This window comes from Amblyomma maculatum, chromosome 1 (genome assembly GCF_055883805.1).
Source record: "Amblyomma maculatum isolate TAMU_Amacu chromosome 1, ASM5588380v1, whole genome shotgun sequence".
Classification (NCBI taxonomy): Eukaryota; Metazoa; Arthropoda; class Arachnida; order Ixodida; family Ixodidae; genus Amblyomma; species Amblyomma maculatum.
This window is the reverse complement of record NC_139344.1, coordinates 309,525,453-309,553,447: the sequence shown is the minus strand read 5'-3', so window position 1 is coordinate 309,553,447 and position 27,995 is coordinate 309,525,453. Positions and strand designations below refer to the sequence as shown.

Genomic DNA, 27,995 nt, shown 5'->3' with positions numbered 1-27,995 from the left:
AAAGATGGTTTGGAGTAGCATTTGGTGGGCTAGGCTAACTTTGAGCAGGCCAAGGGAGCAGACGAAGAAGCCGGTCCTCATAGCTGTGCTTTGCAGCGTCGCTACCATGGCAACTACGCTGCCAAAAAGTGCGGCTGCAGGTTGGGTTGGACAGGCAACCATGGCGGATAGCTTCCGATACGTCAGCAGAAAGCTGCGTTCCTGATAGGTTCCGCCACAGTCGAGCGCTAGGCGAGCGAAATGGGAGAGGGGCTCCCTCTCGCACAAGCTCAGAAGCGCGTTTTTTTTCTCTCGTATTAAGAATTTTATAAACCGTATAATTCTCATTTCCGTGCGCCGATTTTTGTAATTCTTTTTTTACAGACATCAGCACGGTGCAAAGAACCTAGAGGTTGGCTGGAATTAACGGCCTTACGCACGTCACTGTGCACCTTTAATATTCTCGACTACCAGATAAGGTTCTGGTAGTTGCATAAAAGTGCTTGTAAATCGTTAAATGAGGCTCAAGATATATGGAACATACTGTTAGTTTTAAAATTGAGCACAGTGACAGCAACAGCTTCATATTTTGTTTTTAGTTGGATTTCACAAGTTGCCACACCATTCTGTACTACAATAGCTACACAAACGAATTTGCTTTCTCTTGATCATTACGAAAGACTATTTTTTAAAAATATTTTTGTGTTGTGCCCCTAAGTGTCTCTTGCAGACATAAAATGATTAGGCCACGACAGTTCCAATGTATGAAAAACACCATACTGATAAGAGTTATGAAGGATGTAGTTAAAAGCTTAAGGTTCCGTATTGTGCAGGCCACCCACCAAGGAGCCCAATGTGGGGATGGGACAGGAATTGGCAAGCAAGTCCTGTCCACGCCAGCCATACACCATAACTATAACCCAATATGGTGTAACTCAGGGTAGTCAGCCACATAAGGTTAACCCTCGCCGCCTGGAGAAGACAGGACAGTTGTGAGAAAGGAGATAGGAAATATGGAGGAGAGGATAGGAAAAGGCAAACGCCGATTTCCCCTGGGTGGGTCAGCCCAGAGGTGCCGTCTATAGTGGCGTGTTGCCTCCGCCGAGGGGCCTTAAACTTGGTCCAGACGATCGGCATCGGTTCGACCACCAGGATTCCCTTTTCCCCACGGCTAAGCGTGGGTGTTCAGAGTCCTTGGTGTTGCACAGTTCATGCAAACACCTGCTTTAAAAGATGCCCCCTGTGGGGAGCCTCAGTGTAACGAAATTTGCGATGTAACAAATTTTTTTCATTTCCCAATTTCTGCCTTGCTGGAAACCATGTACTTCTTAGTGATTTAACGAAGTAACTTTATTTTACATTTTCGATTCAACAAAGTCCTCACACATCGCATGCATCAAGAACCACCTTGGCAATCGAATGAGAACTAAAAATTTACCCGAGAAAGACCGCATTTTGTGTTTTCCCTTTTACGCACAACTCTTGCCAGTAATCTAGAATCTGCGAGAAAAATAAAATGATAGGAACATACTGCGGCACCATCTGTCGTGCGTATACAAAATCCGCAGTACAGAAGTTTCGGGTTGCGTCACAGCATGACGTCACTGGCCAGTCGAAATGAGAAAGCGTTAACCGGAAATACCGTACTTACTTGCGTAGTGAACCCACTTTTTTAAAGAAAAATTGACGTCAGTCTGGGGCGAGGGTTCATCCCATGGGAAGTTTTTCTTTTCCGCGAGAGTCATTAATCATGAAAGAAAGCACGTGGTCAGCCGTGACTGTGACGCCGGATTTTAGCATCGTCTACTTCAAAAGGCTTCACACATTCCAATGAATTTGTGGCAGTGGACGGCACCCTAACCACGTGAAAACGAACATACTGAAAACCAGGCTTACATAACCGGACAAGCAAGCCACTGCAGGCACTCCTGTCCGGTGACACTATGCCAAATACCCCCTCCACTTCTCCACCGCGTACAGATCATGATGCATCTTGGCGCGAAATAGAGAGGAATGCTAATGACTAAAGCTAATTCTCAGCGGCAAAAGTGGGAAAAGCGCAGCGAAAAACAATTTTCTTGTCCAAATTGGCAAAAATGTGTATGGCAAAAGAACTCTTCTGTCTGTAGGGACTACAATATGGAATGAAATCTCTATAGAAATAAAGCAAAATACCAACTTCTCTGCACTGCTTAAGTCAAACTATTACAATAGGTTGTGACTCAAATGTCTGTGCTGTCTACTAAATAATTTTTTTTTGAACATTCATTATGTGCATGGATCCCAACTAGCCTGCGAGCTAGGGATCCAGATGCTTGTTGCAATGTTCCTTGTGTTGGTTTTGTTGTGTTTGAAATAAAATTGATTGATTGAAGTGGGTCTGTTAGGTACGCGAGGAAGCTGCTTACTACGTACTGCTTGAGCAAAAGATTGCTTCGCCCAAGGTAGCCAAGGAACAGTTTTGAACCTCGTGAAACACGGTAACTTGAACCACCTTTACAGGCTGAAGTGTTCGAAACTATTTTGCCCCAGAGGGAGCGCAGCGGGGTTTGCGGAGCCTCTTCCAAGCGCACACCCCTGTGAGAGCCGGGCGCCAAGCCGAGGGACGCTTGTACCCATTTTTACCGGTAGGAGTCTGGCGGCGGGTTTGGAACGAACCACCTCCCGCAGCCAAGACGGACGCCCTAACCACTAGGCCACAACTGCGCTGTGTTGGATGTGTTGTGCTTGCGTTCATCACTCATTAAGCTCCCGATATACAAAAGAACATCCGATGCCCTTGTTGGCACTATTATTACTAGAGTTTCTTGCTTATTTCCTGGACTGGCAATTTAAAAACAAGGTGTGCACATGTTATTCGCTTACCATCAGACAATGACCTCCCATTAAAATGAACATATAATTGATTTCTCAGAGGAAGGCCACAACCACTGTGTGGAGATGCTGCTTCAAACTGCCAGCCAAGCATAGGAGCTTAAAGCGTACACACGGGGGCCGCATACCTGTTGGACATTTTACAAAAGCAGGGTTATGCAGGTTTTTTGACAATACCAGCGGTCGAGGGCCAGTGATGTATATTTCGCATATAAAAAGGTGCTCTATTAACTAGAAAGAGCCTATTCATAATACCTAGTTTAAACCAGCATCATACAAGTAACTGAACTTTGTTGCAACATTCCACTACTATGAAGAAATGTGACCACGAGCAGACATTGTTGGCTAGTGCTTATACCTAGTAGTCTTTTCTACCAAGAATAAACATTTGCCAAAACAAACCTTTACTTGTATATTTTCCTAGCGCTGAAATAAACAAGTGTTATATCCTCTGCGACATATTTATGTAGCAACAGCTATGAAAATGACAGCAGCGCATTATACAAACCTGGACAGCAGGAAGTGTGCGGCAGGAGCCTCCGTGCTCGTCGGAGGTGCGGGTGTGGTGGCGGCTGCCTGGGGGGGGCAGTGCAAGGTGGCAGGGCTGGCCAGGTGTGCCTGGCGACGAGGCAGGCGTTCCAGCTGCTGGCGCGCTGCCTGTGCCTGCTGCCGCTCCAGCTGAAGCTGCATCTGCAGCTGCTGGATCTGCGATGTCGTGCTGGGTGCTGCCAGTGTAGCCGTGCGCCGAACACCCGATGACAGCTGTGACAGCAGCTCTGCACGCAACATTGCTTTTTAATCCAACTCAATTCTCATACTGGCACTTGCCACTGACTTTTTCTCCAATTCTGCATAAAAAGGCGTGGCTTATATATATGGCAAAAGTGTGCTATCTTTTGCCGCTCAGAGAGCAAAAACTCGATAGAGTCACAAAATTTATCCAATGGGTATTTATTCCCCAGGTAAAACAAATATACCAAACTGGTTGCAGGTGGTGACCCAACTTGACTTGCAGTAAGGTTACCAGAAATGCCAATGCTTGAGCATCAGCAGCAATGTCAATTTTTGTCCTAGGTTATCACAGTCCTCACCAGCAATGGGGTCCATCGAGTCTCGATTGCTAGGAGAGAGTGCAGAGAGGCCTCCTGTGGAAGAGAACTGCATCTGCGAGCGTCGAGCTCGAGCACTACTCATGCCCCGGCCTGCTGGGTGAGGAATCCTCCGCACATGCCGCGATCCAGAGGGCTCGTCCTGCACGATCATGACTCCATCAGAGTCCTCCAAAGGTAGACTGTTGTCTGGAAGGGCACTCCAAAGTGTAGCAATATTTACAATATCGGTGTCATGTTGGAAGATTCCGTAAAATGCAGGATATGGTGGTGTGGGACTAGCAATGTGCAAGATGGCATTTAACAGCATTTAGAATGCCCAAATTCTGCTCTGTATCTTCCTATACACAAAAAAGCAACCAAAAATGACCAGATAAACAAGGTGAGGGTGCTAGCTTTCTTCAATGTTTTTACTTTTTCGCCAGGAACCCAATGTGAGGCCGGCAGGAAGCTGCTTGGAGGTGTTGAGTACTTTTTCCAGAGTTAATAATTAGACTGCACAAGTTAGGACGCAGAGAAAGACAAAGTGAGTTGTTTGCTTATCTTGTATTTGCCAAGGAACACTCTGGCCTTCTAGCAGTTATGGCACACTGTGTCGGTCAGCTAGAAGTTTATAAAGCGGGATTAGCATTTGCATATTTCACTCAGCTTCAGGAGCCCGTTTCTTATCCTTACCGTTCAATTTGCTTTTATGCAAGCCGTATGCGTTCTTTCATTTGCAAAGTGTCGTAGACAAACATATCCGCAATGGACCTCACATAGCCTCTGTAGTGTACGCGGTAGGCCACGTGAATCAGTGCATTTACCACTCGTGGTTGCCTGTTCGGTCTTGGCATACTTTAATCAAACTTTCCAAACGAAATTGTCCAAGCACTGGTACGTCACCAACAGAACAGCATCGGCCACCATGGTAGGGCCGCCACTCCGCTGAACACCTGGTATCGTGCGGTGCAGAAATGCAAGCAGCAAAGCAAACTACGAGGTCCTTTTTTTTTAAACGCGCCAAAGCTACACCACGCAATAGTGGAGGGCTATGATTGATTTTGACCACATGGGGATCTTTCACTGTCACTGATCTACCCGCACCAAAGCTACGTCAGGGCTATGAGCCACGCAATAGTGGAGGGCTACGAATTGATTTTGACCCCCTCAGGATCTTTCACCGTCACTAATATATGCACGCCAAAACTACACCAGGGCTATGAGCACGGTGCAATAATAGAAAGGTGTTGCAACGAGCACCCCGCACGTTCCACAAAATTCCTCACAGTTCCCGGCGCTCAGACAGATGGCGCCACACGACTGCGGGCCCTTTTGGGAGCTGGAAATGGCGAAGTAAATTCGAAACCAATAGACGTTAGCAAGGAAATGCTATAATATTTGGGAAGTATACGTTGAGAAGCAATGGAAACAATTAAGTTTAAACCTTCGCCAAAATGAGTAAATACCAAGAAAATAAGATGCATTTTTCATTATAATCCCCAGTGTTTACCAGTCGTTCTAGTGACCTTCAGGTTTTTTAGTCTGTGAAAAGCATTGAGAATTGCAATAATTCGCTTGCTCCCAGGCCGTTAAAGAGTGGATGCCTGTGCTGATGGGTCGTCTGTAATTTATCCACTCGTCGGACCGAAAAACATCCAGGCGATTTAGTCTCCGATGTGCAGCTTGTCTGAGCGGTCGGCTAGGGCTGCCAAAGCACTGCCGCTCATCGCTGTCGCTCAGGTTCTGGATTTTTTTACAAAATTTCGCGTATCGCCTGGAAGCAGATCGCGATGCGGCCAATCATACAAGGTTTTGAGGAACTCAACTTCGTTCTGGCCTTTCTTTCTTTTTACGAGCGAAGTTTGCCTTCCTACTCCGATCTAAGCGAAGAACCTGCAGACACTCACTCGTCTGATCCGTGCATATATGAGCGCATCGAGACAGTTCAGTAAAAGCTTAGTTGGGTAGCAAAGGAAAAAAAAAAAGGCTAGTGAGCTAGATATTGTTAATTTACAAAAGGAGCAGGAGAAAGTCACTGCTTGCAATGCAAGTCTGCCTCGCAGTGCACTAGCACACCTGTGCACTGTGACATTTTTATTTTTAAATGCGATGTGTTACAAGAAATTTCATTATTGTTTTATCATACTTCATGCTATTTAGTGTTAGAAATGAGATATAGCGTAACTTTACTCCCTTTGACCAAACGATGATGCCACGGTAACAAAGCAACGCTGAAAATGTGCCTCTGTCGCTTCGTACCAGCAGCAACGAGAGGCAGCGGCGTCACGCAACTCATCACCAGGGATTGTCGCCTCATGCAGTACCAAATTTGGTAATTTCTATTTTATTTCTAGAATAGAGACTATGAAAATATCTCACGCACAACAAAATACCTTGTTGGCATCACATCTTTTGCAAGACACGGTCGCCACGGTGCACTTACCATTACATGGCCCTTGTACAAAGCTTCCCAAGATTTTGACACGAGATGCGGCTCAAATTTTTTTTCGCATGGAAAGTCTGAGGGTTAGAGTAAACGATCCTTACATGGGATGACATTTCTCCACACCTTCAAACGGTCTTCATCCTTTGTTGCCGAAAACAGCGTAAACTTATCTTTGCACGACTTGTTGCCTGTCGTGCATCGTGGGGCAAAGCACTTTCGTCCCATCTTGGAGGCCCTGAAGCACTGGCGACAGCACCATACACACTGACAATCAAAGTGCAGTCATGTTTGAGTACAAAAACAACATTACAGAGAGAATTACAACACCGTCGAACAAAGCTTACATTTAACGGCGTGTTCACTGCAAGCAAACAGCGGCAGCGCCCACTTCGGCCTGCATGTCTGCGTTCAAGCCTGTCGGCAGGCAGCGGAACTGTGAGACTTATGGCGCAACATTTGGAGCACAGGACAAGCAGCGCCGTTGATGCACCTTTCTATTCTTACACCATGGCTATGAGCCACTCAATAGTGGAGGGCTATAGATTGATTTTGACCTAATGTATGCGCCAAAGCTGCATCAGGGCTATGAGCCACGCAATAGTGGAGGGCTATGATTTGATTTTGACCACCTCGGGATCTTTCGCTGTCACTGATGTACCCGCGCCAAAACTACACCAGGGCTAAGTAAAAGCCATGCAATAGTGGAGGGCTATGGAGTGATTTTGACCACATTGGGATCTTTCATTGTTACAAATGTACTCGCGCCAAAGCTACACCAGGGCTATGAGCCACACAATAGTGGAGGGCTATGGATTGATTTTGACCACCTCGGGATCTATCACTATCACTACGCGCCAAGGCTACATCAGGGCTATGAGCCACGCAATAGTGGAGGGCTACAGATTTATTTTCACCACCTCGAGATCTTTCACTGCTCACTGATGTACCCGCGCCAAAACTACACCAGGGCCAAGCGCCACGCAAGGCTATGGATTGATTTTGACCACATTGGGATCTCACTGAGACCACATTGGGAGTCACTCAATAGTGGAGGGCTATGGATTGATTTTGACCACGTCGGGATCTTTTACTGTCACAAATGTACCCACTCCAAAGCTACACCAGGGCTATGAGCCACACAATAGTGGAGGGCTGTGGATTGATTTTGACCACCTCAGGATCTTTCACTAATCTACCCACACCAAAGCTACACCAGGGCTATGAGCCACACAATAGTGGAGGGCCATGATTGATTTTGACCACATGGGGATCTTTCACTGATCTACCCGGGCCAAAGCTACACCAGGGCTATGAGCCACACATTAGTGGAGGGCTATGGATTGATTTTGACCACACTGGGATCTTTCACTGTCACTAATGTACCCGTGCCAAAGCTACACCAGGGCTATTAGCCACACAATAGTGGAGGGTTACGACTGATTTTGACCACACGGGGATCTTTCACAGATCTACCTGAGTCAAAGCTACACCAGGGCTATTAGCCATGCAATAGTGGAAGACTATGATTGATTTTAACCACATGGGGATCTTTCACTGATCTAACCGTGCCAAAGCTACACCAGGGATATGAGCCACACAATAGTGGAGGGCTATGGATTGATTTTGACCACCTTGGGATCTTTCACTGTCACTAATGTACCCCCACCAAAGCTACATCGAGGCTATGAGCCACACAATAGTGGAGGGCTATGAATTGATTTTGACCACCTGGGGATCTTTTGCTGTCACAGATGTACCCGCGCCAAGGCTTCACAGGGGCTATGAGCCATGAAATCATCATCATCCTCAGTCTGACTATACCCACTGCAGGGCGAAGGCCTCTCCCATATTTCTCCAACTGACCCGGTTCTGTGCTAGCTGCATCCACTTGACCCCTGCGAACTTCTCAATCTCATCCGCTCACCTAACTTTCTGCCGCCCCCTGCTACGCTTTCCTTCCCTTGAAATCCAGTTTGTTACCTCAAGCGACCATCGGTTATCCTCTCTTCGCACTACATGTCCTGCCCAAGCCCATTTCTTCTTGATCTCCACTAGAATGTCGGTAACTTGAGTGATTTCTCTGACCCACTCTGCATGCTTCCTATCTTTTAATATTACCCCTACCATTTTTCGTTCCATAGCCCTCTGGATTGTCCTCAACTTAAGTAGAACCTATCTAGTGAAGCAGCGCAACGGCACAAGGCCAGAGGAAGAAAGGGACAAACACAGCGCTGAACTGACAACAAATGTTTATTCCGGATGCTAAGCATGTATATACTTTAGCACAATCGAAAAAACAAAGAAACAGAGAGGAGCGGAAAGAATCAACCCAGTCACTGTGCGCATGCAACCGCTTCGCGTGTACGACGATTATACGATATCAAATAGTTATGCCCTTTCAATGAGATGGCTATGGAAGGAGTGCTGATACAATTATCACCCAGCTTCATGATTTCAGATGCTTCAATAATCTCTCGTGTAAGTTTATCCTTGTGCTTGGTAACTATTTGGCTGTTTTTGAAGACTGGAAAACATGAACAATCACGACAGTGAACACCTATGTGGCGGGCCGCATTGTTAACGTTGTTTCCATGCTCCCTAAGTCTATCATTTATACAACGGCCAGTTTGGCCAATGTATGAACCACCACATGTCAACGGAACTGAATACACCACGTTTTCTTGGCATGACACATACTTCATATTGTGGTTTTTCTTGCATTCATGACCAGATTCTGATCTTTTATCTGGGCCATTTACCCTCGCACACAAGCCATTCAGTCCTACGGGTGCCGAAAAAACATCAACTCCAGCCTTTTTGCCTATTCTCTTCAAATTGTGGGATACAACATGGACACAAGGTATTACTGCCAGATTTCGTTTGGACCCCCCCCCCCCTTTTTAGCTTTTTCAAAATCCCTTCTGCTACTGATGCCAGAATATGAAGGGGGTATTTTGCATCTGCTAGTCTATCAACCTGATTAGAGAAACTATGATTGAAAGAGATTGAATTTGACTGCAGTCTAAGGTTGTCCTGATTCTATTAGCGATAAAATTAGTAAATGCCTAATACGTAACAGACAGTAAGCTGATTGGTCTGCAATTTTTAAGGTCCTTAGAGTCCCTTCTTATGAATGAGGATAATGTTTGCAGTCTTCCATGGTTCGGGTACAGTCGATGACACCAGGCACTACATATACAGGGTCGCCAGTTTTTTTAGCACGATATCCTCCCAGTCTTTCAACAAATCTGTAGTTATCTGATCCTCTCCGACTGATTTCCCCCTTTTCATAGTTTCTAACGCTTTCTTGACCTCGTCCTTCGTCACTGGTGGAACGTCTGACTATTTTTTCCTACCGCCAATCTCATTACGGTCCTGACTACTTTGGATACTGTAGAGATCTGTATAAAACCTCCTCGGCTACTTTGACTATCTTGTCCATATTCGTGATGACGTTGCCCGTCTTGTCTCTTATCGCATACATCAGGTTTTTGCCTATGCCCAATTTCTTCCTTACCGCTTTAAGGTTTCCCCCGTTCTTTACAGCATGCTCAATTTTCTCCATGTTACACTTCCTTATATCGGCCACCTTGCGCTTACTGATTAGCTTTGATATCCCGGCCAATTCTATCTGGTCTGTTGGATTGGAAGCTTTCATACTCTGCCGTTTCTTAATCAAATCTTTAGTCTCCTTAAACAGCTTATCGGTATCCTCTCTAACTATCCTACCGCCTACTTCTACAGCGCATTCAGTAATGATATCTCTGAAATTATTGTTCGTTGCTTCTAGGGTAATGTCGCCATCCTCGGTTAGAGCTGAATATCTATTCTGTAGCGAGATCCTGAACTCTTCTGCCTTTCCCCCTCACTGCTAATTCGCTGATGGGTTTCTTTCTTACTAATCTGTTGCGTTCGTTCTTCAGATTTAGGCTAATTCGGGACCTCACCATCCTGTGATCACTGCATCAAACTTTCCCGATTACCTCTACATCTTGCATAATGGTGGGGGTTGAACACAGTATGAAGTCAATTTCATTTTTAGTCTCCCCGTTAGGACTTTTCCATGTCCATTTCCGTTTCTTCAGTTTGCTGAAGAAGGTATTCATGATTCTCAAGTTATTGCGCTCTGCAAACCCAACTAGTAACTCCCACCTGCTATTCCTAGAACCAATGCCATAGTCACCTACTGCCTGGTCTCCTGCCTGCTTTTTCCCTACCTTGGCATTGAAATCGCCCATTAGTACAGAATACTGCATCTTTACTTTTCGCATTGCTGATTCTACATCTTCGTAGAAGCTTTCAACTGCCTGGTCATCATAACTACATGTAGGTGCATAGGCCAGTACAACCTTCAGTTTATACCGCCTATTAAGCCTAATTACGATGCCTGCCACCCTCTCATTAATACTATAGAGGTCATCTATATATACTTATTGACAAGGAAACCTACTCCTAGTTCTCGCCTCTCCGGTAAACCTCGATAACACAGTACATGCCCATCCTTCAGTACAGTATATGCCTCATTCGGCCTCCTAACCTCACTAAGCCCTATGACATCCCATTTCATACCCTCTAGTTCCTCTAACAGCACTGTGAACTAGCTTCACTAGTTAGGGTTCTAGCGTTAAATGTTGCCAGGGTCAGTTTCCAACGGCGGCCTGTCCAGCGGAGCCAGGAATTCTTAGCACCCCCTGCTGCGTCACAGGTCTGACCGCCGCCGTGGTCAGTTGTTCCGTAGCCGCTGGGGACTGAGGGCCGGGGTTTTATGGAACTAATCATGAGAGGTTGCAGCCAATTACTGCACCAGGGTGGCCAACTCCTGTTCTGGTGAGGAAGTGCGTTGCCGGAGTTGTTTACCGGCATCAGGTCGCACCCCAAACCTGTTTATGCGATTCCATCGACAATTTTTTTTTATCTGATGGAGAATTGCGCGGCTCCGAGATTTGAGCCCCGGTCCTCTTGCATGAGAGGTGGATGTTCTACCGCTACGCCACCGCTGCACCCTTGCGCTTGGGTGGATGCCAATGAATAATTACTCCCTTCACAAGAGTTGTTGTCGGGCTAGTTGGCTTGAATCATGTAATGCCATTAAGGCATTACATGATGCATGAGGCATGCAGTGGCGCGCGAAATATTTGAGTCGTTTTTGATAAACAAAGCGCACAATTGTGTCAGTGATACGTCTATCGCTATACAAAAGCGAGTCTGCCTTGTTGAATTCTGTTTTGTAGGGTATGACGGTGGTTCGCGTTTATCAGGCATGTTGTGGTTTTTTCCGCTGCGCATGCGCTTATATGTTTTATATTTAGAGGTTAAACTTTTGAATAAACTAGTTGTTAGTTTGCACTCGTCCTGTCGTTGCCTCTGTTTTTTGTGTTGTCTTTTTTTGCGCATAGCCTTAATGGCATTACATAATTACTCCCTTATTACAAATCTACTCCACCTTGGGGGTTTCCCCTAAATATTCGATCAACATCATTTCCACTTTGAGTTATAGATCAATTCGATCTTGCTCTACCATCTGCTCTGCTGACTGTCCTGGTTAGCTCAGCTGGTAGAGCGACTGCCCCGGAAAGGCGGTGGTCCCGGGTTCGATCCCCGGAACAGGACAGGAAATTTTCTTCAACTACGAAGCTTCTAAGAAAGCTGTATAGCTTTCCTTTGTAGCCGTATGGCAGCGCTTGGGCGGACGCCAATGAGTAATTACTCCCTTATTACAAATCTACCCCACCTTTGGGGGTTTCCCCTAAATATTCAATCTGCGGTGATCGTTCTCTGCACACCAGCACGTGACGTTTGCAAGCCATGTCCATGAAGGAACAAGAAACAAGAAGGAACCGGTTTAGAAACAGCCGGTACGGAGCAGACACGGCTAATGCAGCCATGGTGTTCGGGAAAGAGGAAACAACGCGATAAAGCGAAGCACAAGGGTGTGCCCATTCTTCTGCCCAGCTTACTCTCTCTCCTTCCTCTCTTTCCCTGTGTTCGTTCGGAGCAGCACGCACTATGCATGCGCCAATAAGCCAGCTCAGCCTAGCATCAGACGCTTTCTTCAGTGTGTGCTGTGAACCCTCTGCGTGCAGTGGGTGACGTGCGATGCGCGTCTTGTGCTGTCTTGCTGAACGTGAGGCGTAGCGTAAGCTATGGTGACTGTGGGCGTTAAGAAGCAGCAGACTTTTTTTCTGCGAGAGCTGACCATCCTTGTCGTCGTGCTGAACGTGCGGCGTAGCGTAAGCTATGGGTGGCTGCAGATGTTAAGCAGCAGATTTTTTTTTTTTTTTTTTTTTTTGTGAGTGTCATCCACCCTAGTCATCATGCTGAGCGTGCGGCGTAGTGTAAGCTATGGCGGCTGCGGACGCTAACTCTTTCGCTACCACGGGAAAAAGGGATTTTTACTAGGTGGAAGGATATATTTTTTACATTGTTTGGATGTTCCGGCTTGACTTGACGCATACTCCTCATCGGTGCTAAGTCTGATGTGTCCACATCTTCTTCTGGCTCGCCACTGCTGACTGCATCCACAAAATCAGCTTCTGAAGCGCTTGATTGACAAGAAACACGATCTTTTCTAGGAACACCCGTGCGCGGTGACGACACCATGCCTAAAGTGCTCGCTCGGCAATCCGAAACAGTGCAGGGAGAAGCGCCGAAAAGCAAAAAACCAACAAAACATGGCTGATCACGTAGTTTGTTTCTCACTTTCTAACCTAGATGGTGCTAGGTGCCCGCAAACCGTGCGAGTGTGCTTGCGCGCGAGAATTTGAACCGTCAATTAGACTATTCGATTAGAATAAGCGCGGTAGCTAAAGAGTTAAGAAGTGGCAGTTTTTTTGTGTTTTTTTTTTTTTTTTTTGCGAGTCGTCCATCCTTGCATCTATGAATCAACGAAAGCATGCAGACAGCTGCAATCATGAGATCGGCCTTTAGCATTGTTCTTTTCAAACTGCATTTGCAACTATCACGCTTTCCAATTATTTTGTGGCAGTGGACTCCGCCTGCCCCAAGCTCGGCATAATAAATCAGGGCACTCTGCCAAGTTCGCTCCCCATCACCGCAGGAGCTAACATCAAAAGTATAATAAAAAAATAAACACGCTGTGAAGTTATCGCTGCGCAGCATCTTGGCGCAATGAATGAATGAGCTGTGGATGCGACAGCCGAAACGGAGGGACGTGCCACTGACTAACGATTTTTTTTTTTTTAATTCTCAGTGGCAAAAGTGGAGGGTGGGTTCATTACGCAACAAATGAGTTATCATTTTTAACGATCGCAAGTGGCGCCTCAAGCTGATTTCTGTATATCGAATTATCCGGGTTCGACAATATCACCAAAGGATTCAATGCCTGTCAATTTAGGTGCTTTGTCCAGAGATCCCTAACTGGCTAGCTTTGCCACTCTGTAGGCTGCACCTAGGGCACCTACGAGACATTTGGATACTATTCAAGCCCATTTTTCTTTTTGCTTAACCCATTCGCTTCCGCCGCTTCATCCGCGTTCCGCGCGCTGCCATCCGCGACATTTTTTGGGGCGTGCGGCGCGACCGAGGTCGCTGCAAAAAAATCGCAATAACTTGCGCTAGAAAAGTGACAGCATAAAAAATATTGTTTTATTTTGCTCTCAAGACACGCGCATATGTTTGGAATCAGAAATTCTTTCGAGTATGGTAAATCTTAAAACACTCTGGCATGTGAAGTGCGACGTTGCATTTTTCACATTCCCAACGGCTTTCACTTCTCTTCCCCTGTGAGATGGATTTTCTTTCACAGCATTGGGAAGTATCTGGCGAGGAAAATGCGCCCACTCAGAAGCTTCTAGCCGCAACGGTGATGGAGCAACAGCTGGTTTTCCTCTGCGCTGATATCCTGGCAAAACAGTTTCTTCGACGATCTGTTCGACGAGGTCCACCTTCCAATGTGCGTAGCACATTCTTTTTCCAGTCGCTTTTTGAAACAAGATATAGCTGTTATAAACAGCTAAATCCATAACCTAAAAAAAAATGTTCCTGTATCCTTTGGCATATCGGCGCATTATGGGGAAAGAAGCCAGCTGTTGGTCATGGCGGTCAACGCCTCCCATGCCTTTATTATAGTCAAGCACAACACGAGGTTTTCGGATTGGTTGACCATCTTTTGTTTTTTTTCCCCGAGTCACTGAAGTCTGCAGCAGCGTGGACAGTGGAAAGCATTGTCACTGGTTTCCTGTCCTGCCATTTTGCAGCCATAATGCTGTGGGAAAAAACAGTGGAGCACTCACCCCCCTGCAAGTTCAATTTCTTGAAATTTTTCGGCATTTGTTTGCGGTGTAATCTCACTGTACCAACAGCATTGGATCCTGAATCTTTTAAACGTAGAAACAGGGTTGGAGAACTGTACCAATTGTCCACAAAAATGGTATGTCCATTTGGTAGGTACTCACTCGCAAGATAAATAACAACTGCCTCGCTGCACAGCATTCCAGCTGTCGCAGGCGACTTGTCACTTTTTCCAGTATATATCACAAATTTTAGGCAGTATCCACTGGTCGATTCGCAGATCTTGTAAAATTTTATGCCAAAGCGAGCTCTCTTTGACGGGTTGAACTCCACAAAGGAGAGTCGGCCTCGAAACTTCATGAGACTCTCATCCACTGCCAACTGCTCTTCTGGATAATAGGAACTGGAGAAAGCTTCCAACATATACTCTAACACTGAGCGGAGCTTCCACAGCTTATCCCCATTGGCTTGGCCACTAATGTCTGAGAAATGCAGGTATTTACAAAGGGCTTGATAACGCTGCCTTGGCATCAGTGATGGGAAAAACGGTGTGCTAATTACTGATCTGTGTGCCCAATATGACTGAATTGTGTTTTTCCTGACTTGGCTCATAAGTACACAGACTGCGAAGAAAACCTTCATCTCACCTGGTGCTGTGGGAAACCAAGAAGGATCGGGAGCTGAAGCCTGTTTCAGAGCAGCAAATGCGTTCGTTTCATCAACGATCATCTGCCAGAAGTCTTCGCCGATCAAGCCGTTGAATGACGTCAAAGCTGTCGGGTTCGCAGAGAGGGCTAAATGAAGAGTTCTTTTCATTCCTGGATTCCCACTGAACAAACGTTTTTCCACTTTTTCGTCGCTGTCAGTGGGACTCCACTTCCAGTCTTCTAACTTCGGTGCTTTTGCAGGCGGCGCGCTGTCGACATCTGACGAGTTTGACTCGGCGTCAGAGCCTAAATCCTCTTCGGACGAGTCACTTTCGCAATCACTGCTTTGCAGGTCATCTCTAACTACAGTGTTGTCACTGTCGTCATCATCACTTGCAAACAGAAGCGATTCAATCTCTGCCTCCGTGAGAGGCTTGCCTCGTCGCGTCGCCATGATCGACTAAAAAGCGCGGGCTTGAAAAACACTTTTCTCCTTGTAAATATTTGAGAATCTTGCAGACAACTATCTCCATCTGGTGTAAAAACTAGTAAGCAAAAACCAGGAAAACTTTCATGAGGCGCCATCTCTTATTTATCGCGATAACTAGCGGTTTTCCGTCGGACGGCGATTCGCAGTCTTTTGCCACTTCGGCCCTTTGACCACCGGACGGCATTTGATGCGAATGGGTCTATGGAATAACTGCACCCTCGGGAGGGCAATGACTGGAAAGCAGGGGGGCAGAGATTAAAAGGTGTTGTCCGGCCACAACGGCAGCTACCGACCATGGAGCCCAACGAGGGAATGGGAACGCAAGTCCTGTCCACATCAGCTGTACAATCCTATATGGCGTAACTAAGGGCCACGCAAGGTCAACCTTTACCACCTGAAAAAAGCAAAAGGCCAACGGAAGAGAAAGTTGTGAAACCGAAGGTGACATCTACAGCAAGCGGGGACCAGAGTGGGGGCTCTGGTCCATGGTGTCGCACAGCCCGCTGAACAGAAACCAAACAGAAGCCACTTGCAGGGTTGGATAACACGCAGAGAATGCTCCTCTCTGCTTTCCCAGTTTCATGCTAATGATCACGGGCAGCTAAAAATGATTTCTCTAGGAGGAATGGTTTAGATTAGTAGAAAAGACAGGAGAAATCAAAAACTAATCCCCAGGAGTAAAATTGTGAATGTGGTTGCAGCTGCATAAGTATTTCATTAGCCGACAGTAGCTGCTTGCACACTTCCAACGGAAGGCATGACCTCACTGGCTACGACATCAATCTAAAAAGAACTCACCAAGTCTCGGTTTGCTCTGTGCTCCAAACTCAGGTGGGTTGCAAAATCTTCGGTTACATGGTTTGGTTCTCCTCCAGGCAAAGCAGCACACACAGGACACACCTGAAACACCAAATAATCATAACTAGACTGATATCTCCACAACTTTTCTGTTATACATGCACTGGAACGAACAAAGCAAGAAATGTTTACAAGTTGAACCTGCATCAAAAGGTAATTTCTCCGTCAAAACTGGACAATCCCACGGCACCAGTGATTAGCACCCTTAATAAAAACCATTTGATTATATACCGTATCTTTCCAAGTTTGAATGTGAGTCCCTTTTTTTACAATGAAGCATCCAAGGCTGCCAAATATGCTCCATGTGTTGCTGTGTTCAGACAGTACAAGACAAATGGCGGCACAAAATGGCCAACCCTGATTACCAGCTTGCTGTCGAATGCCTGGGCTGCACTCGGCAGGTTAATTCCTGTGCATCACTGGTGCATGTTGCTTGGTTCGCCGTTGGTTGTTTGAGAGCCATAACGGAAGCTGTAACAAGGTTGTAGAGGGCTGCCTACAGCTTCAAGTATAAGCCAACTGTAATCACTTTCGCCAAAGATGTTTGCCGATTAAATTGATAAATTGTTATTTCTTGTGCCCTTGAGATACATCCGTTTGCAAATCAATTTTCATTCTCTAGACAAAATGACCCCTCCTCCAGTGATGCAAACAAAGTGCGCAATGTATATCCTCACTCACCACTTCCGATGAGGCATCTGTGTGGTCAGCCGACGCGTGCTCTTGCAAGGTAAGTTCCGTAAAGCCCATCTTGCCACAAATGGGGCATGTAAACGACTGCGGCTGCTCCACCGAAACAGCCTCCCCACCATAGTACAGGTCTGCAAAGGATATCAACAGTTACCCCTTCATTTTGTAGCACTTTCAGTTCCTGCCTCATGACATATTGCCATTATAGCACTCTACAGGCTTTCTTTGGCTGCCTTTCTAGATTAAAGCTCTTTAAGTATGTCAAAGTTTTATTAATTAAAATATAAACCACAGCTTATAAAATGCAACATCAACCATTTTATAAAAAATAGTAAAGCATTTGCAAAAGTTAAAAAACGAAGACATATGTAGATAAGTTCTTGAGAGCTGTGAACTATTAATATTAACCCTTTCATCACGAATACACCAGTATGTTTTCGCGATTTTCTCTCATAGTGTCACCGACGTATAGGTACGTTCTCTATCGTGCGTTCAGAACTTCACGCCTGAGCTGGCGCGCTTGGAGTAGCTACACCATCCGTCAAATCTTTTCTACAAGTTCGTATTTTCACCACACGCTGTGTTGATATGTAGTGACTATGCCCACCCCCGCCACCTTCTTTGCTGGGGGGGGGAGGTTCACTCCGCACACTCTACACTCACGCTAAGCAATTATGCGGTGCGCGCGCAGTTACGGGTTCAAGGGCTGTCATGCCATCTGCCACACGTTTGCAGGTTTTTATTTTAATTCTGTTGGCGTGTCTGCTACGATGCGTTAAGTTCAGGGGCGCACACCTTTGCCTCTCCAAAAGGCCGATACACGACGCGATCGCTACTTTCGCTCTCTCTCGCCGCACGCTTGCTTGCGGCTAGCAGCAGCAAAGGAGGTTCTTTTAGCCTCTTTCCATCTCCCTCTGCCATCTTCATTTCACAACGTGCCATTTCTCTCTATTGTGCGGGCCACCGAAAGTGCGCCCTCCATGCGCGCGGTTACTTTCGGATGGCTGACCACGTGGGAGCTTCTACTGCTGCCTGGAGCGATGGCTCTTCTGATTATGAACACGAGCAGAGCTCTGATTCAGACTCTCAAGAAGTATCGAAGAGCATTTTTGTAGCATGGGCTACACTACGCAGGTTGGAAGGAGTTTCGCGTGTCATCTGCGTCAATAAAGCTGCGCATGCGCGAGAGCCACGCTACGTCACAGGGACACAGCTGCCGCCGCTGCAACCCAGCAGAGGAAAAGGAGAAAGGATGTGTCGAGAGAGAGGGAAAGGGAGAGCAACCATGCCCATGACACTGTTAAGAAGGAGGAATAGGAGAAAGGGGGTGTATAGAGCGAGAGAAAGGGAATGGGAGAGCAACTGTGCCATGACAGTGTCATTCGGCATTCGTAGCTCAGCATTTGTAGACCAGCGTTCATAAACCACCGGTGTTCGCAGACCAGCGTTTGTAGCATGGATGAAAGAAGGGGAAGAACGCTATCGCATTCCACTCTTAAAGGCGTAGCTTAAGCGTTCTACCAACACCACCCAGAAGAGGATGTTGGTTCTACCAGAGTGTGTCAAGCGAGAGAGAGAGAGAAAGGCAGCGCAACTGTGCCCATGACAAGAGTAGTTCGGCGTTCCTAGCTCGTAGTTCGTAGACCGGTGTTCATAAACCACTGGTGTTCACTAAATAAACGTTGTGTGCATCATATACAGTGCTGTCTTGGGAAGCCCAGGGGGTAGCGATAAGCCTTGACAAGCCAAGATATACCATGAAAAGCTGAGATAAGCTAAGATAAACCAAGGAAAAACCGGGACAAGCCAAGATAAACGAAGCTCACGCTACGTATATCCTAGAATAGCAGAGCTCAGCCACTGCCAATTTTTTTCTTATATTGTCCTCATTTATCTCATTTATAGTCAGGCTGATGATGTTAATTAACAACACCTGCAGAACACCGAAATGTGCATATTCCGTTGACTGTGTTAATATATCGCTATGCTTGTTCCCTGAAACCAAGCCAACACTGGGGTGTATCACGGCCAGAAACACCCGACAGCGAAATGAAAATCATCCAGCCCAATGAAAATAGAATGAATACTTTTCAACAGCGCCTGAATGGCCGTCAAGCATTAACTCCTGGCTGCATGCTGAAGAAGGCAGCTATGTTCAATGCAATAAAAAGCTGCACTAACGAGACAAGGATGAAGAAAAGGCTGGACGCACACAAACGCAGACTGACACCTTTATTTCGTGAAGAAAACCAAGGCATATATACATGATCTCTGCTACGATCTAATCATCAAACGAAACCAGCACGCGAACAAGTGGTGTGCACTAATTCATCACGAAAAATCAAATTTCTACTGCAAAGAAAATATACTTAACCAGGGCCCGACCACTAATCAAGACCAGAGATGGGCAAATGCCCTCATTTTGGCCTTTCCTTCCTCGCCCTCATTTTCCAATCGGCGGTCCTCCCTCACCCTCACTTTAAAAAATTTCCTGGCCCTCCCTCGCCCTCACCTAAAAAATATTGCTGGTCCTCACTCACCCTCACCCTCCTTTCGTTTGCCCTCCCTCACCCTCAACCTATGTTCAGCAGTTTTAATATTCTAGCTCTTTCATTATTTTCGATCTATGTCAACGTTATACTGAGTCGAAGTAAGCGCAAACTATTCTTCTCTGCATCTGTTTTCGGCGGTGTCAAGCCGAGGTGATCATTTAGCAATCCGAATTTCTCTGAGCTAATAATGGACTTAAATAAATTGCGTGGCTGTGTTCATCCTGTAGCAAATCACTGGCAAGAGCCATCTGGTACTTGTTCCGACAGCTGCTGAGAATGAGATATGCACTGCACGAGGAAGCCAGGGGCTGTGAAAAGTGCAAAGAACAATTCAGACAGTGCCCTAGGCATGTCAATCAAAGGCTAAACTTCGAGGAGGAAGGAAAACTGGCATAGTTTACCGGGCAAACCTTTCCACCAGTTCACACTCGATATTTGAAGGAGATAGACCAAATACTCTACACCACAGGAGGAGATACGAACTTTTAGCCAGTCGCAGACGGAGAAAGCATGAGGCATATTGGCAACAGAACGATGTAATTCAAGTAACAGGAAAACGCTATCACACTGAAGCATAAATTTTGAGGGGGTCAGTTGGTCCTGACCCTTATACGCTTTGCCGAGGGGGGTGAGATGGGGGGACATAACATGCAAGTCTGGGGCCATGCGCGACAGGTGTCATTTGGGAGACGTCGCGTAAAAATGCTGTTGTTTGGACACGGCGCCGCAGGTACCACCGATGATGTGCCCCGATCGCATCCAGACTTCCTCCAGGTACAAACAGAAAAAGCAAAACACTTAACTCTGTTCCACTTCTGATTTTCGCGAACGCCGCCTCAGTAGTGCCTAAACTTGTTTTTTCTTTAATTTTTTTTAAAGTTATACGAGAACAGAACGAGACAGTACCTAACTAGAGCAGTACGACGTGCAAAGTGAACAGGCCAGCATTTCGTGCGTAAGGTTTGATTATGCTTCCTGGATAGTGTGCTTAAATCTAGATTCGCTTATGAAAAAAAGCAGCACTTAGAACGGGGACAGAAAAGCAACACATACGCACCAACTTGCTGGAATCAGCACTCTGTATCAGTTCGCCTAAGCCCACATCTCCTAGCTGATCTTCTTAATTCCAGACAATACGTACCCGCATATGCAAAAGCCGAGAACCGGATTGCCCACAATGAGAAGGCAAGAGCCGCAAAAGAATGAAACTCGCCTCAAACCTGCATGAACAAACTTTTCACTTGGACCGCGCATTTGCCGAAAATATCTGAAGGCACTGCCACAATGGAAACTTATTCGCGCACATTGTACACAGACGTCCTTGAGCATATATAGTTTGCAACAATGCACCAAAGTGTTGGTTTTAACATAAGCATCAACAACTTGAGTGGTGTGATCGAAAGCACACAGCAACACAAACTAAAGGGCTTCCCCAGCTGTTCCTGCCGTTCGCTGTTTTTTTTTTTCTTTTTGTGGGGGGGGGGGGGGGGGAATCAAACTGAAGGAAGACCCTTTGGACAGCGAGAGCGGGAAAGGAACGAACGGTGGTGGACGCGTGTGTACCCTTCTGAGAGCACTGCTGCCACATGCACCCATGTCTCCACCCGCCGCCTCAGGGAGATCTGATAAGACCAGCCACAGCCGCTGCTTGAGTCCGGCTGTGGACCAGTGTGCGTGGTCTGCCCGCCCCGCACAAGAGTTTTTTTTGTTGTTTTTTTTTTTTTTTTCAAACAGCTTTGCTATTGACAGCTGCCCTCACTGTGAAGGGAGTATAGTCTGTCATAGGTGCATTACCACAGGGGGCAAAGCCCGACGCACACTTGCTTGTTTTATCTGTCGCCTCCCAGCAGCGCCGAGCCAGTCTTCAAACGAAGCGCCGCCACGCAAAGTTCTCGTGTGCGTAGGCTGAGGTGCACCCCGGCTAACAACGTTCCGGCTACAGCCTCTAGAACACTGTAGCCCGCCGAATGAAACATCTTCCCGGCCTAGTACAAGTTTCATTGCTTTCGTTGCTTCGTTTTTAGTTTGTCTAGCAACACACACATGGTGTATGCGTGTTTGGCCCAAGGCAGAAAAAGGGACAGGACACTATCTGAAAGCAGGCATCTCGCTCACAAGAGGAGCGAACAACTGCTTGCACAACAACACGGAGAATCCACGGAAGAGAGGAGGCCTCTTTCCCTCCACAGAAATGGCTAAGCAGAATCAGGTGTACAAAAAGCAGTGCTGTCATAATTTCTACCTGCCAGCTAGAGATCCAAGGACATACCATGACTACACGGAATTGGATTTCATTTAACCTCAGCTGTCTGCTTTATTGAGTCAGTCTTAGAGTGAGTGTGAGGCGCTGAAGGGTAGCGTTCGAAAGCAGGTATCACGCAAACCCTCGAAGCAATGCCTTCCTTTTGTTCAGACCTGGCAGACGTTTTAACAGTATGCAAGACAGGTGCTCTCTGGTGCGACTGTAGCCTTGGCAGCATGCATACAGGTACTTCATCTCAGCTTGCCATCTTGTTGGGGTACCTATTAAAATGATCTCATAAAGTCGTAAGCTAAAATTACAGCCTGTACTCAAGATCCAAGCGTCCTGGAGGGCTGGACTTCGATGTCACCCTCTCATCTCAATAGGTAAAAAAACACTCCACGGCGGGTCGGGCCCAGCCCGTGCGGATCTCTATCACCGAGTATGAAGAGACGCTTTGCAGCTTTCCTCGATATAAACCCCACTATGTGTCAGTTAAAAATTTCATTTCAGCGGTTGCGTAATTTCTGCAGCATTGAACCAGCATCACTTTTTCGCTTTATACCGTGACGTACCAAGCACAGGAAACCATGCTTTGAATAAGAAGCCATTGAAAGCCGACATAAACATGGTCCACCCCTACAGTAAAGCTGATCTTGGCAAAGTAATGGCAAACTAAGAAGACTGGCACGCTGACATGTGTGGGATAATTAAACTCCTCATGTTATCGGATAAGGCGACCGAGGCCTCAGTTGCTAACACAAGTGATGAATTCCATCTTAATGCAGTATGCTTTGTATACTTCTCTGCTGAGTTTAGACTCGAACTTCTTCAAGATTGTCGTTTCACGGAATCGTTCTGATGCAGTGGCGGCAACAGACGTTCAGTTGCCCACCCCTCTTTTCCTCCTGCCAGTGCACCTACTCGTGTGTGCAGCTCCTGAAGTGTGCCGTTTTTGCAACATCCAATTTGTTCTATGTAGCTTTTGGCATATGGCAGCCATGTACGATAAACGAACGCACTCTTCCTCGGGACGAACCTGCCTATGCGTTTGATGCAACATCCCTGCTTGTGCTTCCCCTGCATTATATTGTATACACAAGCCAATATTTTTGGTGCAGTGATGACTACAAGGATGTCACCTTTCTGAGCCACGTTTTTTAAGCGGTGGGAGATTTGATAGTAATATGGAATGGAAACGGGTCTTGTACTTTGCGCTTCTTCAGCTCAGCGGTGCTCCTCTACATCCCTAGCATCATTAGCAAGGCCCTTTAAAACAGGGTAACCACTTCACAGGGAAATCCTGCACTGATCAGTGTTTGCAGCCAAACATCTATGCTATGTGTCATTTCATGTAGGCACGATTTCTCAAGAGCGGCATGCAGGTAGTGTTTTAGCAATACCCTTGGAAACTTAATAATGACAGCGTTTGGGCGAGTTGGTTAGACATGTTAAAACCTGGAAAGCGCATAAAAACACACGGACAACAGCAAGAGACAGACACACGAGCGCTTACTTCCAACTGATTTTAATTTCATGCGAGAAGCAGAATATATGTACACTTGAGATCACATGCGCATGCGAAGGAAAAAACTCAAACAGGAAACAATATTATCTGGCTGCACATGTAAAAGATGAAAGATATGCAATCTCTTTCTCAGACAGCAAAATCGACGCACCACTTACACAATCATCGCCAGTTCGTGCTATCTCAATTGCCTCAACAATTTCGCGCGTTGTTTTACACTTTTTTTTATAAAGAACTTCACATTCATCGTCCTCTCTTTCCTCAATGTGATTTCCTCATTGCCAATTCCAAAACCGAGTGCTGTCCTGCAAAATACGATGTTTCTCAGCGAATGCATCTGAGCCAGACACTACCCTGCGTGCAAGCCGATTATTTCAGCAAAAGTGTCCATAAGATCACTGCCAGTCTGCATCTTTTGTCGAGGTAATGAGACGGCAAAATAAGGAGCTCAGAAATAAAAATCTGTAGTACCTTTACGTTTTGTTCCGAGCCCTGTGTTCATGTGTCCAGCAATAGTTCCTGGCATCCCAGGTAACTTCCTACAGCTATACTATCTCAGCTGGTGGTTGTCACTTTCAAAGAAAAGTTTGTCTAGCTAAAATATGACATTGTCAAACTTTGCACAATTCAAAACCATTGAAATGTGCCTTTTATATATACGCACTGCATCTGTGGTGAGGTGGCTTTGAACTGAAATTATTTAAAAAATACCTGTGGTGCAATACTGGCTTTCTCCGAAGCTTACCTGTCAAGTGGCATATCTGCTGCTCGTAAGAACTGCAGTATAAACTGTGCCGGTGCGATACATATATCAGTAAATTTCACATGTGGTTTAGAACATTGCCAATCTTTGCAAGTAGCAGCTGTGAGAATACTGCTCTGCTGATTAACTTTTCCTGTGCATGCGCTGTCTCGTTTCCTTGCAGGCCCTCGTGGGTTAATGGTCCGGCAGCCAGAATTTTAACTGCTTCGGCAGATACCCTGCTGCGCTGTAGTTTCGGGCAGCCGATTGGGATCGGTTACAATCAGGGCCAGCGCAATGGCCACCTCCTCAGCCGCTGTTGCATCCCTCTGTTGAATGCTGCAGCACGAGACTTGGTCTCCGTTCTCCCTGGTTGCTAGGACTACGAAACCCGTTCCTTTTCCACCACGCCCTGTCTGCTAGTTTTTTTTGGTAGAGCTTTCACTCTGTCCTTTCTTCTACCCTCATGATGTACTGGGTGCATGTTCCTTGGAAGCCTGTGTCTGTTCGGATATCCTCCCAAGCCTTGCTCAAGGTTCTAAACCTAGCTTTTTTAGTATGTTTAGCCCCATCGGCTGTTGCACTACTCTGGTAGCCTCAATGAGCTAGTGTTTGAAATCCCCATGCCTTTCCTGCTTTGGCTAGCCGTAGGTATGGTGCCACGTATGTGATCCTGGTCTCATCTTTTTCATTTGTTTGCTATTCTCTTGATCTGGCTTACAGTCTATTCGAGTGTAGTTTCGATGTTCTTACCGTGTATCTCAAGACCCAGCACTCTAATAGTTTCTACCAAGGGTCCCCATTCACTGTTAACGTTATCCTGTGTTCCTGGAACTTTCTTTGTCTATTTTGTGGGCAGAGGAAGAGCATTTAAGTCTTATTTGGTTTAGGTACGACTCAATTTCCTCTATCACTATTTCGAGGATGTTTTTGATGTGCGCACCACTGTCTCTGGTGAAGTCGTCCACATATATTGTGTGGTTGAGTCCTTCTATACCTGCCAATTTTTTTGGTAGGCCAATCATTGCAATGTCCAAGAACGTTGATGATAGGACCGAGCCTTGGCGAGTACCTTTGTTGCCCAGTCTTATTCCATTTCCTCCCTTCCCTCCTAGGCAGATATCAACTGTTCTATTTGAAAGAAAGCCTTTGACGGAATTGTATATATTTTTATCTAAATATAGAGTTTTTAGGCATTCCAGTATGACGAAATGTCAAACACTTTGGCCACCTCTAGACCAACTATTACTCTCGTATCTAACGTTTAGTTGTCTAGCACTTGCTCTTTAAGTTGGAGCATGTTGTCCCAGGCAAAAAAAGGTGCGCTGAATCCAATCATCGTGTCAGGGTGAAGTTCCTGTCCTTCTAGGAATCTGTTGTCTCATTTGAATTACGTGCTCCATTAGCTTACCTATACATGAGGTAAGCAAAATGAGCCTCAGGTTCTCTAGATATAGTTTTTTACCTGGTTTTGGAATAAGGACTAGGTTGACCTCTTTCCACGTAGGTGGGATTTGGCCCTTGTCCCAAAATTCCTGCATGTGCAATATTAGCTTAGCTATTGATGCATCATTCAAATTCCTTAGCATGCAATTGCTGACTCTGCCTGGACTTGCCGCCGTTTTTGTTCTAAGTATATTTAATTCTGCCTTAACCTCTCCAATGGGGAGGGGTGTGGGGGGTGTCCATCGCCAGTACCTGTCCCTCACTTCAGAGATTAGTTGGTCGCTAGTGCCTTCGTTTTTATATACGAGCTTCTGTAGTCATTGACATGCCACATGTATTATCTTATCTGGGTCTAAAAGATGTCTAAGCATTTGCCCTGTTGGCTTTGCTGATTCCGCAGTCCACCTGCTCGCAAATGTTACCCTCGTTTTGTCTAGTTAAGTACAGCACATGCCCCTCAATATCTCTGTTCTGTTTGGCCAGGAGCTTGCATACATTCTTCTTTGCCCTGTTTTGGGCTAGCTTTCTTGGGTCACAGACCTATGAAGCGCTTGTCCACCTCTTGAGCTTCGTCTGCTTCCACCTCTTCAGTGGCTTCTTTAACTGCCGCGAGAATGTCTGCGTCCCAAGATTCTATGTCCATAATTTCGTCTTCGGTACGAGTGTTCTACCTGATTAGGTCCCAGCTTACTGCTGCAGCCTTTTTGGGTTTCGGCGCGGGCGGTCCCGCTTGTACCACAATCTCCGATATTGTGGTCGCTTCCTAGGTCCTCCCCCGTGTTACACCGACAGAGATTTGGCCTCTGACATGCTATTTCCCTGTCTTGTTGGTTTCATGCGGTTGGTGATTAAGATTAGCTCATTCTGTAAAATGCTGTTCCAGAGTTCCCTCCCCTTGATGTAATTTTGTACCCCCATGCGGGGTGATGCGCGTCCCCTACAATGACTATTGGATTTTTGCCCGTGATCGGTTTCATTTTTGCGAATAGCCTGTAGAAGCCACAGTCATTTCTCTATTTCGGAGAGCTGTAGACATTTAAGACATATAGGCTTTTCTCTTTCCGCTTTCGCAGTGTCATTTACTGAGGGTGTGACCTAAGTGGGCGTGTCCTGTCTCGTGCTGCAGTGTGGTAACGTTCGTTTCACGATGATGGCAACCTGCTTTTTGTCCCCTCGACCTGGCTACAATTTGTAACCGGACATCTTAGTTTTTTTCCACACTCTTGTAATGCTATAATTTCGGGCTTGTCTCCATTTGCAAGCAAAAATTGTAAAACTGCTCATTTACGCAGGAATCCCCAACAGTTTCATTGCCAGATAGTATTACTGCTGCTTGGTCGTCATTTTTTATCGCTTGAAATTCCACGAATATCCATTGGTCCCTTCTCTCAAAATCCGCCTCGAGAGCAGCGTCTCGCTTTTCAAGTTCCACTGTGACTGTTTCTGTCACTTGTTTCATGAATTGCATAGCGTTCCATTAAGTAGTCTTATGTTCAGTTTCTGTTTGTTATTTGGTCTCGAGGTCTGGCTCTGGTTCGTTTCTATTTAAGTGGGGTTCTTCCACCTTCATAGCCTCTGCTTCTTTATCCCTCTTCACTTGCATAGACTCTGTTGCCTGTGCCTGCTCCGGTTTGTCTTCTGCAGGTTTCTTAGCTGCCGTTTCTAGCATTTTGATCCATTGTTCTTTCTTCTCGAGTCTTAATCTGCCTGTTGAGCTCTTTGAAACTTTAGCTAACCCTTTCACCTTTGCAGCTGGCTCCGTGCGTCCCTCGCTCTCTATCCCCAAGGAGACTGCTCCTTTGGCCTTGTTGCTTCGCTTCCCATTAGAGTCTAAATATATTTTTGCACCTCTTGTCCCCCGCATAGTTGGCACTTGGGTATACACGGATGCTCGTCGAGAGATGATGTCATGCCACAGTCGCGGGCAGGGTCACTTCATTGTCGTAGACGTCTCAGCAGTGTCCAAGTCCTCCGCACTTGTAGCAGACTTTGTGCAGTTTTTTTTTTTTTTTTGTAGAGAAAGCACTAGCACTTGAAGGTTATTCCGCTTAAGACTACCGTTTGTGGTACTTTCTCCTCTTGGAAAATGATTAGCAAAGATTTGGTCTTCCCCATTCTTGGTGCATCTGTGACTGGTGGGTTAAATCTATTATAATGTTC

The 27,995-nt window shown here is 46.2% G+C and overlaps 1 protein-coding gene across 1 annotated transcript in view; it reads right to left on the bottom strand.

Annotated features, from left to right (window-relative positions):
• Positions 1-27,995, bottom strand: part of LOC146207040 (E3 ubiquitin-protein ligase KCMF1-like) — a 78,115-nt gene that overhangs the window by 23,978 nt on the left and 26,142 nt on the right. Inside the window, exons 3-6 of the mRNA XM_084593506.1 lie at positions 17,317-17,456; positions 16,576-16,677; positions 3,945-4,104; positions 3,362-3,629 (exon numbers count right to left, since the gene is read on the bottom strand). Of these exons, the coding sequence (XP_084449632.1) occupies positions 3,362-3,629; positions 3,945-4,104; positions 16,576-16,677; positions 17,317-17,456 (670 nt within the window). The remainder of the gene's footprint in view (positions 1-3,361; positions 3,630-3,944; positions 4,105-16,575; positions 16,678-17,316; positions 17,457-27,995) is intronic.